A 20,263-nucleotide genomic window follows, 5' to 3' on the forward strand; every position below is an offset into this window, starting at 1 on the left:
CCATACTGGTCCCCCGTGGGAATCGAAACCAAAGCCCTGGCATTGCAAGCACCATGCTCTTCCAACTGAGCCATGACGTTCAGAAACCTTGATGTAACTGCTTAAAGAGATTGAATGGGATCTTCAGCACTTACAAATTCRTAACATACCAATTGCACAACAATTTTTTTTACAGAAGGTAACATATCATACAAAATGGAGGACGTTGTACACAATTGTGCAACATTTTTGCTGACCCGTTTTTGCTCACGAGCGCTACTTTCATAACTACTGGTTGAAATTATACAAAAGCTCTGTAGCATCACCTTAAACAGACCCTGGAAACAAATCTTCCTTAATGCATTGTATTTTCCGTTTTTTCTGTCCTGAAGCAAAAAAAATTGATGAGTGGCAAAGGATGGTATGACATGCTATTGCTATGYATGTGGTATACAGTACAAGTGCATTTTTAGTACAGGTGTCAATGAAAACAGAGAATGTCTTCCGACCAGTRTAACTCAGTTAAAGATAGATACAAATAAATACAGTGGAAAGTATCTGGGACAAAATAAAACAGGATTTAGACTTAACCCTATTTACCTATCTACCTCTGTGTCAGTCTGACTCTCCCCTGCTATCCTTCAGTCCACAAATAAAGGAATAAACACCATTTACGGCTTATCGAACCAAAGGCATCCCTTTGTGTACCCTAACTTAATTTCTGTTGGTATGAAACCTGTGCTGGCCACACCATACATGACAACAGTAGAAGATGTGTATCCCCTCGAGACTGCAGACCCCTMTTTGTTCATGGGGCAGGTGCCATATGGACAGGAACACGTTCAGCTCTGTTGCCTCAATAAATTGTTGTTGACACTGCCCTCTAGAGATGTGTGATAGTGCATTAGTACTGCAGACCTTATCCCAGACAGCAGCCTCTTCTGCACTGAGGCCAGTTCCTCTACAGCAGTGCAATTAAATGCTCCAGGGAATAAGACTGTCTTTAGCCATTTATGACAACTTTTTCCTTCTATTTTTCTCTTTTTATGTATTCTCTCTCCTTGTTTTATAGGCAAGGTCATTCAAAATGCAAACATCTTTATACAATCCACTGACCAAAGAGAATCAAATATGCCACCATTTGCTCCAAATCCATTGTTGTAAGCTACTGCTATTTATCTAAAAATCAGAGTGCATACTGTATACTCAATAATATTGGGGATTACAACCTGGTCTGTGGGTGGAAGTGAACATAGGATAGGATAAACCCTACAAACATTTTGCATTATGTGAACCTTGAAGCAACTTCAGGTGTCTGTTTGTGTACAGTGAGAACATACAATTTCATCTAGATTTGTTCCAGTAGCAACGCTGTCTCTGAGTTCAAAATCTAACTCTGCTGATTTGATGACATTTTGTGAGCATCTGCAGTGAGTGCATAGAGGATAACATATGCATATGCCTTATTCAATCTATTGTGGATGATTTTCAAGAATTGGCCAAATGCAGAGTTTACAAATAAMGTATGTGTGGACACTAAATTCACAATAACATCCATACCTCATTTGTATTTGATCATGGGACAWACTCATGATAAAGAGTAAAGGAGGGGAGAGAAACTGACATAATCCTACACTTGCATTAGGAGCTTTGCGCAGGCTACTAAAATGCAAATATTGGGGCAAAAGGTTTTCTGTTTTTTTAATAGGGGCAAGGTGCACTTCGGGATTAATTCATAGTTTTTCATGGTGATGGTGCTATAGTATAGCGCCAGCTAAAGATGCTGAAACTATCCCATTTCATTGCGTTAATGTACAGTAGAATAAGGCGTTGCAGTATAGAGGATGTTATAATGATCTTTAAAAACCTTTCCACTAAAGAAAAACAAAATCCTGCAGAAATAAATCGGTTTAGTGGACAGAATTMGAGGGGGAAGGGTTTAGAGCCAGGGTAGGATTAAGGAAAATTGTRTGAAATAAAGAGCGAGTGATCAGGAGTGACTGTGTGCTTGCGTGTGTGCTGGAGGGCGGGAGGATAGAGCGCGCGGGCGAGAGAGAAGAGCATTGACTGAGAAGCATAGAATTTCATCCAACCTATATCATTTTTTTCTAATCATCGACTGCACTGCTTAACGTTGATTGTCTAGCAGGAAAATATTTTTCTACGCAGTTGAGGAACCGTTTCATTTGACGATTATTGGTCCTCTTTGCTGTAATTTAAGTGTACTTGGAACGAATTTATCATATTTCTATTTATACTTGAACTGCATCATGAACAGTTTGTGGGCACCTCTCGATCTCACACCTTTGGAATGGTGGGGATTACGCAGCCGACAAATGGGGAGCATGTAAACGCAGATGGAGTTTGGGATTTATTGCAAAATAAGGGAAAGATGACTGTCTTCTCTTTGTGTCTCCTCTTGTTCGCAGATCTGCTGGATTTAGCCGTTGGTAAGTCATMATTTATGCATAAAAGACAGTATGTGAGAGTTGAATAAAAAAAGCCTCTCACATTTTAAGAATTCGTGAGGTCATAATTTCAGAGACGCTGTGGAAGGCAGATGGCGGAGTCCATGTAYATTTGAAACAGTTTAAATGTTGGCCRCTCATATTATGAACCATAGCATTCAATATGCATGCACATAGAATTGCCTCAACTTTTCCCCGTTCCGATAAAGTGAATGGTTTCCTTGAAGACCCTAAAATGGTATTCCTCCGCAGCTTCAGTTTTGACTGCTGGCATCCTCAGATATGGTATCGTTGGGTACTAGGGTTTGGTAAAGGAAAGCATAGATGGAGGAAGTGTGCATCACACATCATGGTATTTCTTGCAAATGGTCCATAAACTTTACAGTGTGAAATCAAGTAATTATCTTCTTCTTGTTATTTTATTATGATTGTTATCATTACTACTTCTGATCGCTAACAGATTAGCTGCCTGTGAATTATGGCATTCAGCTATAGGCTACCGTTATGTTTCAGGCTCCTGGGCGACTCACATTGAATGCAGCCTTAGCTCAAGTGTTCTCCATAGCCCATGAATACAGCCAGGACCAGACTTCTAATAATAACAAAATAACAGTGAATGAAGACAATTGGTACATTTAYTTATCTCCCACGTATAATAGTTATAATGGGGAGTAGGAAACGGATGAAAAACTGCCTGGATACTGGAACTTTCTCATAAGATCAAGGCATTGTGTACTGCTGCATATTTTTTTATAAACAATTGAAGGCTATTCCATGGGCTCCTGTTGTCTTGCATTAGGCTTACATTTAAGATGTAGATCAATAACTTTTATTTAGCCAAACTAGGCTACAGCACAGTCACTGTTAGAGTAGATTTCGTTTATTTGTCTGACACTCAAAGATCTGGCCAGATTCTACAGCATTGAAGCACACATTTTTCCGTAAAGCTGCAATATGTAACTTTTTAGGCCACCTGACAAAATTCACATAGAAATGTGATTTATATATACACTACCGTTCAAAAGTTTGATGTCACTTAGAAATTGACTTGTTTTTGAAAGAAAATAATTTCTTTGTCCATTAAAATAACATCAAATTGATCAGAAATACAGTGTAGACATTGTTCATGTTGTAAATGACTATTGTAGCTGGAAACGGCAGATTTTTAATGGAATATCTACATAGGCGTACAGAGGCCCATTATCAGCAACCATCACTCCTGTGTTCCAATGGCACGTTGTGTTAGCTAAAACAAGTTTATAATTTTAAAAGGCTAATTGATCATTAGATAACCCTTTTGCAATTATGTTAGCACAGCTGAAAACTGTTGTTCTGATTAAAGAAGCAAGAAAACTGGTCTTTTTTAGACTAGTTGAGTATCTCGAGCGTCAGCATTTGTGGGTTTGATTACAGGCTCAAAATGGCCAGAAACAAATAACTTTTTTCTGAAACTCSTCAGTCTATTCTTGTTCTGAGAAATGAAGGCTATTCCATGCGAGAAATTGCCAAGAAACTGAAGATCTCGTACAACACTGTGTACTACTTCCTTCACAGAACAGCACAAACTGGCTCTAACCAGAACAGAAAGAGGAGTGGGAGGCCCCAGTGCACAACTGAGCAAGAGGACAAGTACATTAGAGTGTCTAGTTTGAGAAACAGACRCCTCACAAGTCCTCAACTGGCAGCTTCATTAAATAGTACCTGCAAAACACCAGTCTCAACGTCAACAGTGAAGTGGCAACTCCGGGATGYGAGTTGCAAAGCCAAAAAGCCATATCTCAGACTTGCCAATAAAAATGAAAGATTAAGATGGACAAAAGAACACAGACACTGGACAACTCTGCCTAGAAGGCCAGCATCACGGAGTCGCCTCTTCACAGAACACTATTGGCAATCTCTCAACCAGCTTCACCTGCAATGCTTTTCCAGCTTTCTTGAAGGAGTTCCCACATATTCTGAGCACTTGTTGGCTGCTTTTCCTTCACTCTGTGGTCCAACTCATCCCAAACCATCTCCATTGGGTTTGAGGTTGAGYGATTGTGGAGGCCAGGTCATCTRATGCAGCACTCCATCACTCTCCTTATTGGTCAAATAGCCCTTACACAGCCTGGAGGTGTGCTGGGTCACTGTCCTTTTGAAGAAAAAAATATTGTCCCGCTAAGCGCTAACCAGATGGGATGGCACTTCGCTGCAGAATGCTGTGGTAGCCATGCTGCTTAAGTGTGCCTTGAATACTAAATAAATCACAGACAGTGTCACCAGCAAAGCACCCCCACACCATCACACCTCCTTCTCCATGCTTCACGGTGGGAACCACACATACGGAGATCATCCGTTCACCTACTCTGTAGTCTCACAAAGACACGGCGGTTGGAACCAAAAATAAAACATTTGGACTCATCAGACGAAAGTACAGATTTCCACCGGTCTTATGTCCATTGCTCGTGTTTCTTGGCCCACGCAAGTCTCTTCTTCTTATTGGTGTCCTTTAGTAGTGGTTTCTTTGCAGCAATTCGACCATGAAGGCCTGATTCACTCAGTCTCCTCTAAACAGTTGATGTTGAGATGTGTCTGTTACTTGAACTCTGTGAAGCATTTATTTGGGCTGCAATCTGAGGTGCAGTTAACTCCGATGAACTTATCCTCTGCAGCAGAGATAACTTTGGGTCTTCCTTTCCTGTGGCGGTCCTCGTGAGAGCCAGTTTCATCATAACGCTTGATGGTTTTTGCGACTGCACTTGTAGAAACTTTCAAAGTTGACTGACATTCTTAAAGTAMTGATGGACTGTCGTTTCTCTTTGCATGTTTGAGCTGTTCTTGCCATGATATGGTATTTTACCAAATAAGGATATCTCTGTATACCACCCATACCTTGTCACAATAAAACTGATTGGCTCAAACGCATTAAGAAGGAATGAAATTCCACAAATTCACTTTTAACAAGGCACTCCTTTKAATTGAAATGCATTCCAGGTGACTACCTCATGMAGCTGGTTGAGATAATGCCAAGAGTGTGCAAAACTGACAACCTGGMAAAGGGTGGCTACTTTGAAGAATCTCAAATATATAATATATTTAGATTTGTTAATCACTTTTTTGGTTACTACATGATTCCATGTGTGCTATTTCATGGTTTGATGTCTTCACTATTATTCTACAATATAGAAAATAGTGCAAATAAAGAAAAACCTTGGAATGGGTAGGTGTGTTCAAACTTTTKACTGGTACTGTATATTTATGATTCTCATTGATAGCAAGTCTAAGTGGTAGATCTGTTCTTTGTGTGCTATTTCTATGTTTCATTCTTAAATTTAGTTTCTGCTCTTTTACYCTTCGGTTTTGTACACCAGCTTCAAACAGCTGAAAATACAATATTTTGGGTTATGGAAAATATATATTTCACAGCAATTTAGATGGTACAATGATTCTCTACACTATACTTGCTTGTTTTATCACATAAACTGAAATAAGTCTAACTATTAGAAWTTTAGCAAACAGGAAATGGCGGAGCGATTTATGCATAGTGCATCTTTAATACCTAGATGCAATCTATAGGCTGCCTTTTTACTGTCCTATTCCATTCAGAAAAGGTTTGAACACATAAGAAATTTGAAATATAGTGATTGAGCAGTCTAATCAATTGGTCACTGAAAGCAAAGRATGGAGGCAAAATACTATAAGTCATTAGTTTTCATTTGAAGGAAAGGTAATTGAGGTGAAGTGAAAAATGTGGGCAGAGTGAATTGATTCTGGTGGGTGGAGTGAGGCGAAAAGATTAAGGAAAGGGAATGCAAATCATCAATGATGCTGCTGCACCTTTAACCAATTGAGGGAGTGAAAGCTTTGACACTTTCCTATTCAACCAAGCATGACACTGATTTTGAAGTCGCAGGCAGGGCTACCTCATCACGACAACATGAGCCTGGCTCATGTCCTCTACATATACCCCCTATGACCTCCTACCCCATGAAAGACCGTCCCACAGTTGGGCGCCATTGTCACCGGCGGGATCGGAACCCTATTCTGGCACATGAGAAAACAATGTCATGACCATTAGACCAAGAAGCAACTCCCTCAAGGGCTGAGGGTGATACTAATTTTGAAGTTGCAGGCAGGGCAACCTCATCACGATTTCATTAGCCAGACTCATATCTGCTACAAAATGTCAGGGGACAACTCTGTTTCTAGCGAAAGCGTAGTTAGGAATGTCGGGCTACTTGCCACTAGATTCATGCTGCTCTGAAAATGCAGTGCATTAATTCCATATGCCTACATTGGCCCACTGCATTCTAAGCAGCATCAACTCTTCACTTCCCACTCCACTCAAGTCAGTGAGCCCTCCATTGACGTTTCACTGACGTTTTCCCAAGGGAGCCCTTCTTGTTCGAGGGTGAGAGAACGAGGGGAAGGTGTCATAGTAGTTTAGATTAGAACAGCCCTTTAGTCTTCAATGTTTCTTGGCAGCATTGTCCAACTATGGGCATGTGTATTCTCATTTAAAYGTTTTGCTCTCTTTTGTTCTCTGTGAGTCAACTCTGCCAGAGCAGCTGAATGCCTAGTGGTTGTTTATATGTCTAGCTGGGCACTCTTTATAAGTACCCCCCATATGGAGAGATGTTTTTATTCATCTATATGGATGTGCGCATTGTGGCAGCACAATGTCGTCCCTTATTGCTGAATCTCAAATACTTGTATTTAATTACTGTCCCTGTCATGTTTTGAGTCTGTGGATAACACACAAGCCTAAGGATATTTTTCATTGATTTATAACCTGCTGTAATGTATTCCATGTCAATTATTCAGGTCATAGAGCAGAGTTTAACTTTCTACAATGAACTACAGTAGCTAGCCATAATCCTATTTCCCCACATTGCCCTCTCCTCCACAGGGTCAGGGTCTAAATGCAAACATAATAACAAATACATTAGAAACACAATATCAATGCAGAGGACACATTTTGTCAGCATACATTTTACATGAGTGATGCGTTTTTTCATGCTTTATACAATTTCCTCTAAATTGTTTGTAAATACCACTAGATAGATTTATGAATTTGATAGATTCATTAGATATTGTATTGTAATATAACATCCTTATTACATGGATACATGGTCTTGGTAAACCATTATGAAAAGGAAATTAAGTTGAAATCTCAACTCTAAACAGCTGGAAATGGGTTCAAAGGGCAATGTGGGGAGAACAAAGTCCTGTGTTTTGATTTGAATCAGGAAAAAGGATGTGGTCTCATGATGTGCTGCTGGTGTGATCTGATAGGAACATCTCTCCATTACAGGAATAAGGAGAGTAATAATCGCTGTTCAGGCACACCAGGGTCAGAGGGCACAGGGATACTGAACATCATGTGTTATTCCAAGTCCACAGACACAAATACCGTGTGGTGGTTAAGCACTGTAGTTGAATTTCTGCTCTGTTATAGGCCAATGTACTGATTCAGTTTTATCAACCCACATCTCGTGATCGGATAATTCAATATTTGATATTGTAGTTTTAAATACAGCGTTCTTTCTTGGTTTTGGCTTTTACTTTGATGGCTTGCTTCGCTCCATGGCAGGCTGTCCAACAGGCAGTGGATCATAACAGTGGGGGGAGATTTAGTGGGGAGTTAAAAAGTTGTGTGTTGGAGTTGATCTGAGGCTTTCCTGTTCACTGTCCTCGTCTGCTAGTGACAGCTGGGCTTKACTCACAGGAAGTAAGAATAGATATTGGCAGGAAAGTGGGCTGTGGTGGCTCCTCCATCAACCAATCACCAGGCTTTATTTCAGCAGTTATATAAAATGATTATGAACAAATCTAAAGCCTACCCTCTGTGTTTTTTAATTTGCATTTTATTTCGCTATTGTATGGTCAGCGCAGCTACCTTATTCATTTGATATGTGTCTTTTTTACATGCAGGGTCATCAACCATGCATTGTGTTTCCGGAAACATGTTTGGGATTAGAGCGGGCATCTGTTACGAACAATATCCTGAACAATGTTTTAGTAGAGATGTTTTTGTTCCGTCTAGAGTATAGAACAATAATTGCCTGTTGAATTGCCAGTGACTATTGTCCACAGAAAGTACATTTTGAACTATTTTAACCTTGCAATTTGGACCTGCTGAAGCCTTGTGACGCCTTAATGTCAAAAGAGGGCTATACAAATCCACAAAGAACACTGTGACTCAGAAGAGAGAATGAAGAGGAGAGAGGAGGTGGGTCTTGAGCCTTCTTCCTAATTAACTGTAATGTGTTGTTTAGATTCCACCAATACACAATGCTCCAAACTGCTGCTCAATTATGCTGCTCAGCTGTCATATAAAAACACTTGTATAAACCGGTGTGTACTCATCTGGTTTACTCATTTTCCTATCATCAAATAGACCCTACAGAGTTTGTCTTACATTGCCACACTCAATAATGTATGACAGTATTTTTGTTTACTGTCTTCTTCAAATAGTGGTATAGTTTGGGAGGAATKGCCTCACTTTAGTTTTTAGTTCCTAATCACCGATTTTTTAAAGATTCATGCCATGATACGGCAACATATGAATCCGTTTKATATTTTATGGCACTATATTGAGCCACATGTTAAAAATAAACTGAGGAAACMACCAAAGCCCAGAGGGTATTTGCATGTGTCAGATCTATTTGCCTTTCAGGTAATGGGTAAACCATGCCTCTAACATTTAAAAAAAAAAATGGAATATAACGTTGCAGATAAAGTTTTGAATGACACAATTTCATGTGTACAACATGTAAAGACCTGCAAAACCATATTGAGAACTTTTCAATTTCCAAAAGGACATATTTGGGTGTTTTTTGAGCCTTTGTTCATATTTTTAAAAGCCCCCATACTGCACAACAAGGATGAGGAAATCCATCTCTGGTTGGGGTAAGTTTCTCAAAAAGATGTGAAATTGCAAACGAAGTGTCTGGACCCTTCTTTAACATAACGTTTACATCAAATATAGAGATTTGGTTGTAAAAAAAAAAGCTTAATTAACCTTTAACATATTTTATTAACAGGGAATCCACATAAATGGGTTCCGCATCCAAGATGACTTGTTGCCAAGTTGTCTTAGGTCCTAGGGAACACCAGAGGGCTTACATCTCCCACAATGTGAATAATGCAACAGAATCTGTAGCCATTATGCCAAATTGATCTTCCCTCGCTGCCATAATACCCATCTCTTGTGTAGGGTAGTAGGAAGAAATAAAAGAGAAAGTCCTGGCAGATGAACTTTAAGTGGCCTGTATGGATGCAATGCAGTCTGCCATCCCAGTCAATGGCCTTAGATAGGATAAAAACTACGATTCGTGGAGATAAGTAAATGCCAGGGGCAAGAGAGTTCAAAAAGCACTGTAACTTCCCCCTCTACCCTGAAGTCCTGCACTGATTTGAATTGAATTGATTTGATTTTAGGCTGTGTTGAAAATAGCTAGCTTGCTGCTCTGTTTGGCTTGTGTGAGATTTTGAAGGTACTCTGACTCCTCTAGAAGCTGTTGGTGCAGAGATAGGCAAACAAAGGTTCAGGGGGTTCCAACAGTTAAGCATAATATTTCAAATCAAATCAAATGTTAATTGTCACATGAGCCGAATACAACCTTACCGTGAGATTTTTACTTTCAAGAAAATATTTACTAAATAAACTAAAGTAAAAAATTAAATAAAAAGTAACCCCAAAAAATTACATAACAATATTTGTTGTGGCTTCTTTCCATGATCTCTATAGAGCACATGGTGGAATTTAGAGGTTGGTTCCCTCCCTTGATAGAAAAATTGCAAAAATCCTGAAATCTTTGGCAATATACAATAAGCGTCACCCATTATAACTTGGTATGTGTGAGTCGTTTGTACATGAAAGCTTTGTGCYTTGCTCAAAGTAGCATAATACCAGTGGCGATTTTAGCATGTAAGTCTTGGTTGGGCAAACGAAAAATATGTTTTTAGATGCAAACCAGCAAAGTCACCACACAACACAACACTAAACAATACCTTAATTGCACTCTAACGGTGACAAACGGTGCCCACAAACTGTTAGGGCCTACATAAAGCTGTCCCAACAGCAGAGCTTTCTTTTCAGCACCATGGAGTGAATCCTTACCACTGCTACACCTGTCTATCAGCGAAGCCTTGTCTGGCAGCGAAACAGTTCATTCAGTCTCATTTACTGCCTTTTTAAAAAACATAGATTATATGGCTGACTTGCAAATGTGGTTTCTACTGACAATTGAGATTTACAAACAATGTCATAAAGGAACGATGACCGGATAAGAGGCAATCCATAATTTCGATTAAGACATTAATGAGCGAGCTAAGACAGATGTAGTCAATATAACAATTTGTTCAGCACTTTTGAAGGAAAAAGGAAACCGCACACTAATCTTGATAGTATCACGGATATTTAATAAGCCTCACGGCCTTTGTTAGAGCTTTTGTGATTTWWAAAAAATTAGCACCCTTATGTAGACCTAGCCCCACCCACATCCATTCCACGCATCGAAAGGGATTGGAGGCAAAGGAAAAACAAATAAGTGCTACCAAATATAACAATATGCATTTCATAAATATTACAAAAGTGTGTAAATAAGACGTATTAAACACGTCTGTAAAACCACAATGAGGACATAGCAAGTTTTCATTATTCATTGGGTACATCGTACGAMAAACATCAGAGTAATCTTAAATAGAGACATAATTCATGTTCAAATTCACAACATAACATACATAGGCATTTCATCATTAAGTCCTTTAGGAAATAATGTCTGGAGGGTGAAAATCCCAAAACATTCTCTTTTACTCAGAGTATTATTAATATCACCTCCCCTGTCTGATATCTTAACTTTCTCTATGCCACAAAATCTAAAAGGTAGAAATGTCATGCTTTAGGTCATTAAAATGTACTGCGACTGGATAATCCCTGTCGTTTCTCCTGATTGAACGTTCAGCACTTTTGAAATGTACAGCCACAGAATTCAGAACATGGGTCGTTCTTACAGTATTCTCCCTGTACACCAATTCAGAACCATAGGATAAATAAAGGGGGTATATAAGCAGACAATGAAAGCTCTTACAATATTCAATGACTACATTTCTCTAAAACAGRCTATAGGCTACATGTGCACCACCAAGTCAGAACAGTAGGCTATGTTATGAGAGGGAAATGGACCAAATTATTAGGGTAAGGCACATGGGCTACTAACAGCTTACTACACAACATGCACTGATTATAACCTTTTTAGCTACAGTATACATATCTCCCTGGCATATAACATAATTTATGCAGCAGCATACAATCCATTTTTGGACAGTTGTGCTGTGCTCACTTGAACAGGAAGGTGGTGCCGCGGTCCTTCTTGTGGGGAAATTTTGTCATCAAACTTTGCCATCAAAGTCTGGCATTCTCTGGATTTATGGTGCTTTCAAGACAACTGAGAACTCGAGAAAAAAGGGTGAATCATGACGTCAGTTAGCTTCCAGTCGGAGCCCTAGAAAGAGGACCGAGTTCCCGAATTGTAATTCCAAGTTGGGTGACTTTTCAAAACATATTTTCCCAGTCAAAGCTAGTTTTTTTCCCYGAGTTCCCTGTTGTCTTGAACTCACTGAAGTCTGAGATTTCCCAGTTAGGATTTTCAAGTTGTTTTGAATGTGGCAGAAGTCATGCTGACTTGACAGCATGGCCAATGTATTCAACATTTTCTGGGCCATGGTGTTGCTTGTGAATATTATCCTTTTAAGCTTGGAAAAGAGACTCTTAAACCCAGACWTGGACCACACACCCTCTCCACCGAATAGCAGGCAGGGGAAACAAAATARGAATTGCATTTGCAACACTTGCAGTTAGCCACTGATTCCTTCCAAACCACTCATTGCTGAATTTGCGATTTCCAACTTTTTGTGTAATGTTTATGTCCAATGGCTGATGAGCACCGATACGATTTATCTATCATTTCTCTTCATATGACAAGGATTGAAAAGGATTTGCCAGTAGATTGTCGACTTGATTCATGATGATAACTGCTTGTCTAGCTTGCTAGCTAAGATTTTGAAAGTATGATRTTGACATGATCCAATCAAAGCTAATAGATATAACCTGATTTGACTTCATTTTATCTGTGGCCAATGATCTTGAGCCTACTTGGATGGGCACTTCTAATGTAAATCTATGGCAGCACCCAARGGGGACTTGAACTTTCAAGCCTTCCCTGTAGATTTTGCGGTGACGTAGTGTCCCCATGAATGTCAGAACACTGAGCCAATCACAGCGTAACTAGAGAAGATCACCAACCGCTACGCTGTGTGCAAAGAGTGTGCAAAGTTGTCATCAAGGCAAAGGGTGGCTACTTTGAAGAATCTAAAATCTAAAATACATTTTGATTTGTTTTACACTTTTTTGGTTACTACATGATTTCATGTGTTATTTCATAGATTTGATGTCTTCCTTATTATTCTACAATGTAGAAAATAGTACAAATAAAGAAAAACCCTTGAATGAGTGGATGTGTCCAAACTTAAGACTGGTWCTGTATATATTAGCTAAACAGGTGGGTCTCAAACTAGGTTGGGCTCTGACATCTCTTCATCAGCAATTTTACTGTAGTCTTTCCTCACTGTTTCCTACATCCTAATATGGATTATGTGGTTTTGCTTATCATGTTCAAACATGGCTGCTGAGTAATAACAATTTCTGTGCCACTGTGTGCCCACATTAGGCCCCTTATTAGAGGCTTGGTAAAGTGTCTCAGCATACAATAGTGTTCCACTTATATGTGTTCATGGTTCATCACAGTGGGCTTAAGCCTCTAAGAATAGCACTCCTAAGCACTGGCAATTTCTCATCTCTGTCAACACCTTAACTCATTCTTATCCTTTTCACTTCTGTCTGCCATTCATACAATGACATTCCTAGAGAGGCAGAACATCTGCCTGCCAGGCAGCGCCAGATTWATTCAACGTCACCATGACCTCAGCTTTAAACCATAGGCTTCTGCTTGTCCTTGATGCGTGCTATATCAAGGTTAGAAATGCACATAATAAAGTATCAACACGGATTCCATTAGCATTTATAAAGTATGTCAAATTTGAGATGATAAGACGAAAGATATGTCTTCACGCTGCGGTGCCTGTTCTAAAAAATGAAATATGTAAGGAAGGACAGGCACATTTACTGGCAAAAATATTCTTCAAAGATCATCCTCAATGATTTGGTCTCTGTGGGCAGGGAGCGTCTTGCTTGGAGTAATGAGCGTGCACATTTAAATGTCTGAACTGTACTGCTGGTGCTATCAGCCATCGCAGGCCCAAGCCCTCCCGTGCAATGAACCCAGCAGAACCCTATAAATGTGTGTGCCAGTGTATGCAGGTGCTTTATCTTTCTTCCTCTGCCTTCATCTGACAGTGATACCTGCCAGCACTGACAGTGATACCTGCCATTTMCACCCTATATCATCTGCTAGGACCCCTCCTCCATCCTTGAAGGTCTGTTTCCTTAAGGCCTCCTTAGCTACATACATGTAGGCATGTATCCTTTATCTGCATTTCCATCAACATAGCATTGTTGTCTGCAGATTCTACCTGCAAATAATTTTTGATTTGACATGATGTTTGCATAGTGAGGGACTCCAGTTACTTGCATCTTCAGTTACAGTATCTAAACGAATATTCCCTACAGTGAATGCACCATCTCTGGGTTTCATGAAAGTCCAGCTGTCAGATTAGGTGAGGAAAAAAAGAGGAGAAGCATCCTAATCTGCACTTTGGCGTCAGTCTGGATAGGCCGGAGCTGCGCAGGCGGGCGGGGATGAGGGGGGATTGTGTGGGCTGTGCATTTTATGACAAGAGATTATGTCCCATTATTCATGGCAACTTCTTCSCTCTGAACCATAGACAAGGCTTTCTTTCCTGGGGATTGCATTCCTGAGGTGTAACTGTCGAGCGGGAGACAACCAAAAATCATAGACGTAATTTAGCCAAATCCTCAGCCACTGGAGGTCTTAGCCAAGGTATTTGGGAAGAGTTTCATTCATCAATTTCATTGCCCCTATATAAGCACTACAGTACATAATCAACACATAACATCTGTAATTTAGTACAACATTCACCCAGCTCGCTAAAACCTTTGATCCATCGCAGGACTTGTCACACAAGTTCACTGAGTTAATTTCCCATGTGCCCCCCCAAAAAATAGCTCGTAGTGGCACTCGGTTAACAAACAGCTGCCACGTGTTGGATAATGATAATGTGCGTACTTTCAAAGCTGTCTTCAGCTTCTACTGATGTGTCACTACTTTTATAGGACCAGCAATAGTTGTGGAAGTAGATCTAGCGTGGAACACTTTGCCACCTACTGTAAATAATGATGGGGAGAGGGGTTATTGTTGTATCACAATATGCAGGGCCACAGCAAAGTACAGAATGTATTGTTCATTCACGAGCATGATACGCATTTATATAAGAAGTTGAATGCAATCCTTATTTTGTGGATCATTAGCAGTGTTATAACATACTTTGCAATTACAATGACGGCTGGGGTAGGCCGTCATTGTAAATAAGAATGTGTCCTTAACTAACTTGCCTAGTTTAATAAAGGTTAAATAAATAAAATAAAAAAAGATTAAAAACATTCGGGCCTCCCGGGTGGCGCAGTGATCTAGGGCACTGCATTGCAGTGCTTGCTGCGCCACCAGAGTCTCTGGGTTCGCGCCCAGGCTCTGTCGCAGCCGGCCGCGACCGGGAGGTCCGTGGGGCGATGCACAATTGGGCTAGCGTCGTCCGGGTTAGGGAGGGTTTGGCCGGTAGGGATATCCTTGTCTCATCGCGCTCCAGCGACTCCTGTGGCGGGCCGGGCGCAGGGGATAGAAAAGGGGATAAAATTTAAATAAATAAATAAATAAAATAAAAAATAAACATTCAACACCAGTAAGATATCTACTAGTCTGCATTGCATTTGTAGGAAACATCATTACGTTTTTGAAGTAAATCGATGCAGGTTTATGTGAATATTTGAYAGCATTGCAAACACTGACCCCCAAAAAAATCTGAATTAAAAGATCATCTTCAAATTCCATACCCAGAAACTCAAAAAACTGTCCCTGGGTTAGAGCATCAAATGAATTTATAGAAAGTTTGTACCAAAAAATAAATGGAGTCGCATAAATTCACTGCTGGAGATTAACATAAGAGTAAAGAAAAAGGTATTGGGTAGCAAAATAAAAGTTTGCCCTCTTAGAGATAAWTAGATCAATTTAGATTAAATGTCATGTAAGTTGTGTGGCCGAGGTCTTTAAACTTCTTATGGATAAAATCCCGYCAGCGGGATCGATTTGACAACATCCGGTGAAATTGCAGAGCGCGAAATTCAAAACAAATTATTTGAAATATTTTACTTTCATACATTCACAAGTGCAATAAACCAAATAAAGTTTAACTTCTTGTTAATCTAGCCACCGTGTCAGATTTCAAAAAGGCTTYACGGCGAAAGCAAACCATGCGATTATCTGAGGACAGCACCCCATCAAACAAACACATGACAATCATATTTCAACCCGCCAGGCGCGACACAAAACTCAGAAATAACGATATAATTCATGCCTTACCTTTGAAGAGTTTCTTCTGTTGGCACTCCAATATGTCCCTTAAACATCACAAATGGTAATTTTGTTCGATTAATTCTCCGTCGTTATATCCCCAAAATGTCCATTTATTTGGCGCGTTTGATTCAGAAAAACACCGGTTCCAACTCGCCCTGCATGACTACAAAATATCTAATAAGTTACCTGTAAACTTTGTCCAAACATTTCAAACAACTTTCCTAATCCAACTATAAGTATTTTAAAATGTAAATAATCAATAAAATTTAAGACGGGATAAACTGCGTTCAATAGCGGATAAAATTAAAGTGGAGCGAGCTTCAGGTCACGCGCCSCAAACAAAAGAGTACACTTGGCTATACACCCAGAAAGGAAATGGCTACTTCTTCATTTCTCTAAAGAAAAACATCAACCAATTTATAAAGAGTGTTGACATCTAGTGGAAGCTATAGGAACTGCATGCATATTTCTATTAAAACAGGCTTGCCATAGGAAACCAATGGAAAACAGATTGACCTAAAAAAAAAAATCCCTGGATGGATTGTGCTCGGGTTTTCGCTTGCCAAATARGTTCTGTTATACTCACAGACATTATTCAAACAGTTTTAGAAACCTCAGAGTGTTTTCTATCCAAATCTACTAATAATATGCATATCCTAGCTTCTGGGCCTGAGTAGCAGGCAGTTTACTTTGGGCATGCTTTTCATCCGGACGTGAAAATACCGCCCCCTATCCCAGAGAGGTAAATAGCACTGTGTGTTTTTTGAGGGGGAAACAGTGGTAGTAATCCGCTCCTCCTCTCAGTTGGTTTACAGTAATTTCCTCAGTTAGACTGACCTATGTTTTCAGATATGCAGATTACCCATGTGACTTCTTGGCTCTATTCTAGGAGACTGGCACATGAGGGAAGGCTCACATTAGTCCTGGTCACAGCTGACTGAACATCACATTCTGCAGGGTTCTGAGACCTTGATCATGTAGCAGCAGCATGCTGGAATGTGAAATGCCAGTTAAAGAATGCGTTGGGATTGTAGATAACCGTATCAGCCGTCTTGTTTTCTATATTATCCATTCCCACAGACCACGCTCATGAAWATGCATCCACACGTTTCATAGTAATATGAATAAATAATGTATCATATTGTATATGTTTGTAGCTTTGATCATATTTTGGGTAATGTTGGTGACGTCAGTTGTTAGACATCTGATACTACAATAACAACAAGACCACTGTGATAAAGTATAATGTAATTAGAAATAACCTAGTTTATTATTTTGATTCCATTCTATAAAAAAGGATGGGCAGCCCTGCACACAGGAGCATCCAAGCATGATTAATTTCCTGTTAGGCTCACCCTGAGTCCTTTTTCTGGATGGAAGAAAGGACCAAAGGTCAGTGCCCCAGATTCCTAGTGTGGCACAGCAGATATTCTCTACACAATATTAGAGTATTAACACCCAGTTTCAAACATCTGCCTGAATGTTTGTAAATGCTGCAGAGGCTAAATGTCAAAATAGCCAGGAAGCTTTAAAATGGCGCCGGAAGTAATGGCAGCAGTTTTACGGGCGCCAAACCAATTGTGCTATTATGTGGGGGTTTTTCACGTTATTTGTAACTTATTTTGTACATAATGTTTCTGCAACCGTATTTTACGGCAAAAAAGAGCTTCTGGATACCAGGACAGCGATCACTCACCTCGGATTAGGCAAAGATTTTTATTATAACAAGCAAGACGCACAGGACATTCTCCAAACACCCGACAGGGCCAATGTCTCCGTTATTTGCAAGAGGAAGAAACGCAGGTACAGAGGGCACAGAGCTGGATGCCTCGTGAGGACCCGCAGAAGGCGAGTGGGAAAGCTGTCGTTACCGTCAATATTACTCGCCAACGTGCAATCATTGGACAATAAATTAGACGAGGTACGATCACGAATATCCTACCAACGGGACATCAAAAACTGTAATATCCTATGTTTCACGGAATCGTGGCTGAATGACGACATGGATATTCAGCTAGCGGGATATACGCTGCACCGGCAAGATAGAACAGCTCACTCCGGTAAGACGAGGGGGGCGATCTGTGCATATTTGTAAACAACAGCTGGTGCACGAAATCTAAGGAAGTCTCTAGATTTTGCTCGCCTGAAGTAGAGTATATTGTGATAAATTGCAGGTCACACTACTTGCCTAGAGAGTTTTCAGCTATACTTTTCGTGGCTGTTTATTTACCACCACAGACAGATGCTGTCACTAAGACCTTACTCAGTCAGCTGTAAAGGGAATAAGCAAACAGGAAACCACTCACCCAGAGGCGGCGCTCCTAGTGGCCGGAGACTTTAATGCAGGGAAACTTAAATCAGTTCTACCAAATTTCTATCAACGTGTTAAATGTGCAACGAGAAGAAAAAMAATTCTAGATCACCTGTACTCCACACAGAGAGACGCGTACAAAGCTCTCCCTCGCCCTCCATTTGGTAAATCCGACCACAACTCTATCATCCTGATTCCTGCTTACAAGCAAAATTAAAGCAGGACGCACCAGTGACTCGGTCTATAAAAAAGTGGTCAGATGAAGCAGATGCTAAACTACAGGACTGTTTTGCTATCACAGACTAGAACATGTTMCGGGATTCTTCCAATGGCATTGAGGAATACACCACATMAGTCACTGGCTTTATCAATAAGTGCATCCAGGACGTCGTCCCCACAGTGACAGTACGTACATACCCCAAACCAGAAGCCATGGATTACAGGCAACATTCGCACTGAGCTAAAGGGTAGACCTGCTGCTTTCAAGGTGCGGGACTCTAACCCGGAAGTTTACAAGAAATCCTGCTATGCCCTGCGACGAACCATCAAACAGGCAAAGCGTCAATACAGGGCTAAGATTGAATCATACTACACCGGCTCCGACGCTCTTCTTATGTGGCAGGGCTTGCAAACTATTACAGACTACAAAGGGAAGCACAGCCGCGAGCTGCCCAGTGACACGAGCCTACCAGACGAGCTAAATCACTTCTACGTTCGCTTCGAGGCAAGCAACACTGAGGCATGCATGAGAGCATCAGCTGTTCCGGACGACTGTGTGACCATACTCTCCGTAGCCGATGTGACTAAGACCTTTAAACAGGTCAACATACACAAGGCTGCGGGGCCAGACGGATTACCAGGACGTGTGCTCCGGGCATGTGCTGATCAACTGGCAGGTGTCTTCACTGACATTTTCAACATGTCCCTGATTGAGTCTGTAATACCAAYATGTTTCAAGCAGACCACCAGTGTCCCTGTGCCCAAGAACACGAAGGCAACCTGCCTAAATGACTACAGACCCGTAGCACTCACGTCCGTAGCCATGAAGTGCTTTGAAAGGTTGGCTCACATCAACACCATTATCCCAGAAACCCTAGACCCACTCCAATTTGCATTCCGCTCAAACAGATCCACAGATGATGCAATATCTATTGCACTCCATTCTGCCCTTTCCCACCTGGACAAAAGGAACACTTATGTGAGAATGCTATTCATTGACTACAGCTCAGCGTTCAACACCATAGTACCCTCAAAKCTCATCACTAAGCTAAGGATCCTGGGACTAAACACCCCCCTCTCCAACTGGATCCTGGACTTCCTGACGGGCCGCCCCCAGGTGGTGAGGGTAGGTAGCAACACATCTGCCACGCTGTTCCTCAACACTGGAGACCCCCAGGGGTGCGTGCTCAGTCCCATCCTTTACTCCCTGTTCAACCACGACTGCATGACCAGGCACGACTCCAACACCATCATTAAGTTTGCAGACGACACAACGGTGGTAGGCCTGATCACCGACAACGACGAGACAGCCTATAGGGAGGAGGTCAGAGACCTGGCCGGGTGGTGCCAGAATAACAACCTATCCCTCAACGTAACCAAGACTAAGGAGATGATTGTGGACTACAGGAAAAGGAGGACCGAGAACTCACCCATTCTCATCGACGGGGTTGTAGTGGAGCAGGTTGAGAGCTTCAAGTTCCTTGGTGTCCACATCACCAACAAACTAGAATGGTCCAAACACACCAAGACAGTCGTGAAGAGGGCACGACAAAGCCTATTCCCCCTCAGGAAACTAAAAAAAGATTTGGCACGGGTCCTGAGATCCTCAAAAGGTTCTACAGCTGCAACATCGAGAGCATCCTGACTGGTTGCATCACTGCCTGGTACAGAAATTGCTCGGCCTCTGACCACAAGGC

General features: G+C 40.9%; 1 protein-coding gene across 2 annotated transcripts in view; it reads left to right on the forward strand.

Moving 5' to 3' along the window:
* The first annotated feature begins 1,990 nt into the window (after positions 1-1,990).
* Positions 1,991-20,263, forward strand: part of LOC111967716 (immunoglobulin superfamily member 21-like) — a 317,443-nt gene continuing 299,170 nt past the window's right edge. For both annotated transcript variants that reach the window (XM_023993007.2, XM_023993015.2), the window contains exon 1: positions 1,991-2,429. In XM_023993007.2, the coding sequence (XP_023848775.1) occupies positions 2,291-2,429 (139 nt within the window). In that variant the 5' untranslated portion in view covers positions 1,991-2,290. The remainder of the gene's footprint in view (positions 2,430-20,263) is intronic.

The sequence above is a fragment of the Salvelinus sp. IW2-2015 genome, linkage group LG1 (assembly GCF_002910315.2).
Source record: "Salvelinus sp. IW2-2015 linkage group LG1, ASM291031v2, whole genome shotgun sequence".
Classification (NCBI taxonomy): Eukaryota; Metazoa; Chordata; class Actinopteri; order Salmoniformes; family Salmonidae; genus Salvelinus; species Salvelinus sp. IW2-2015.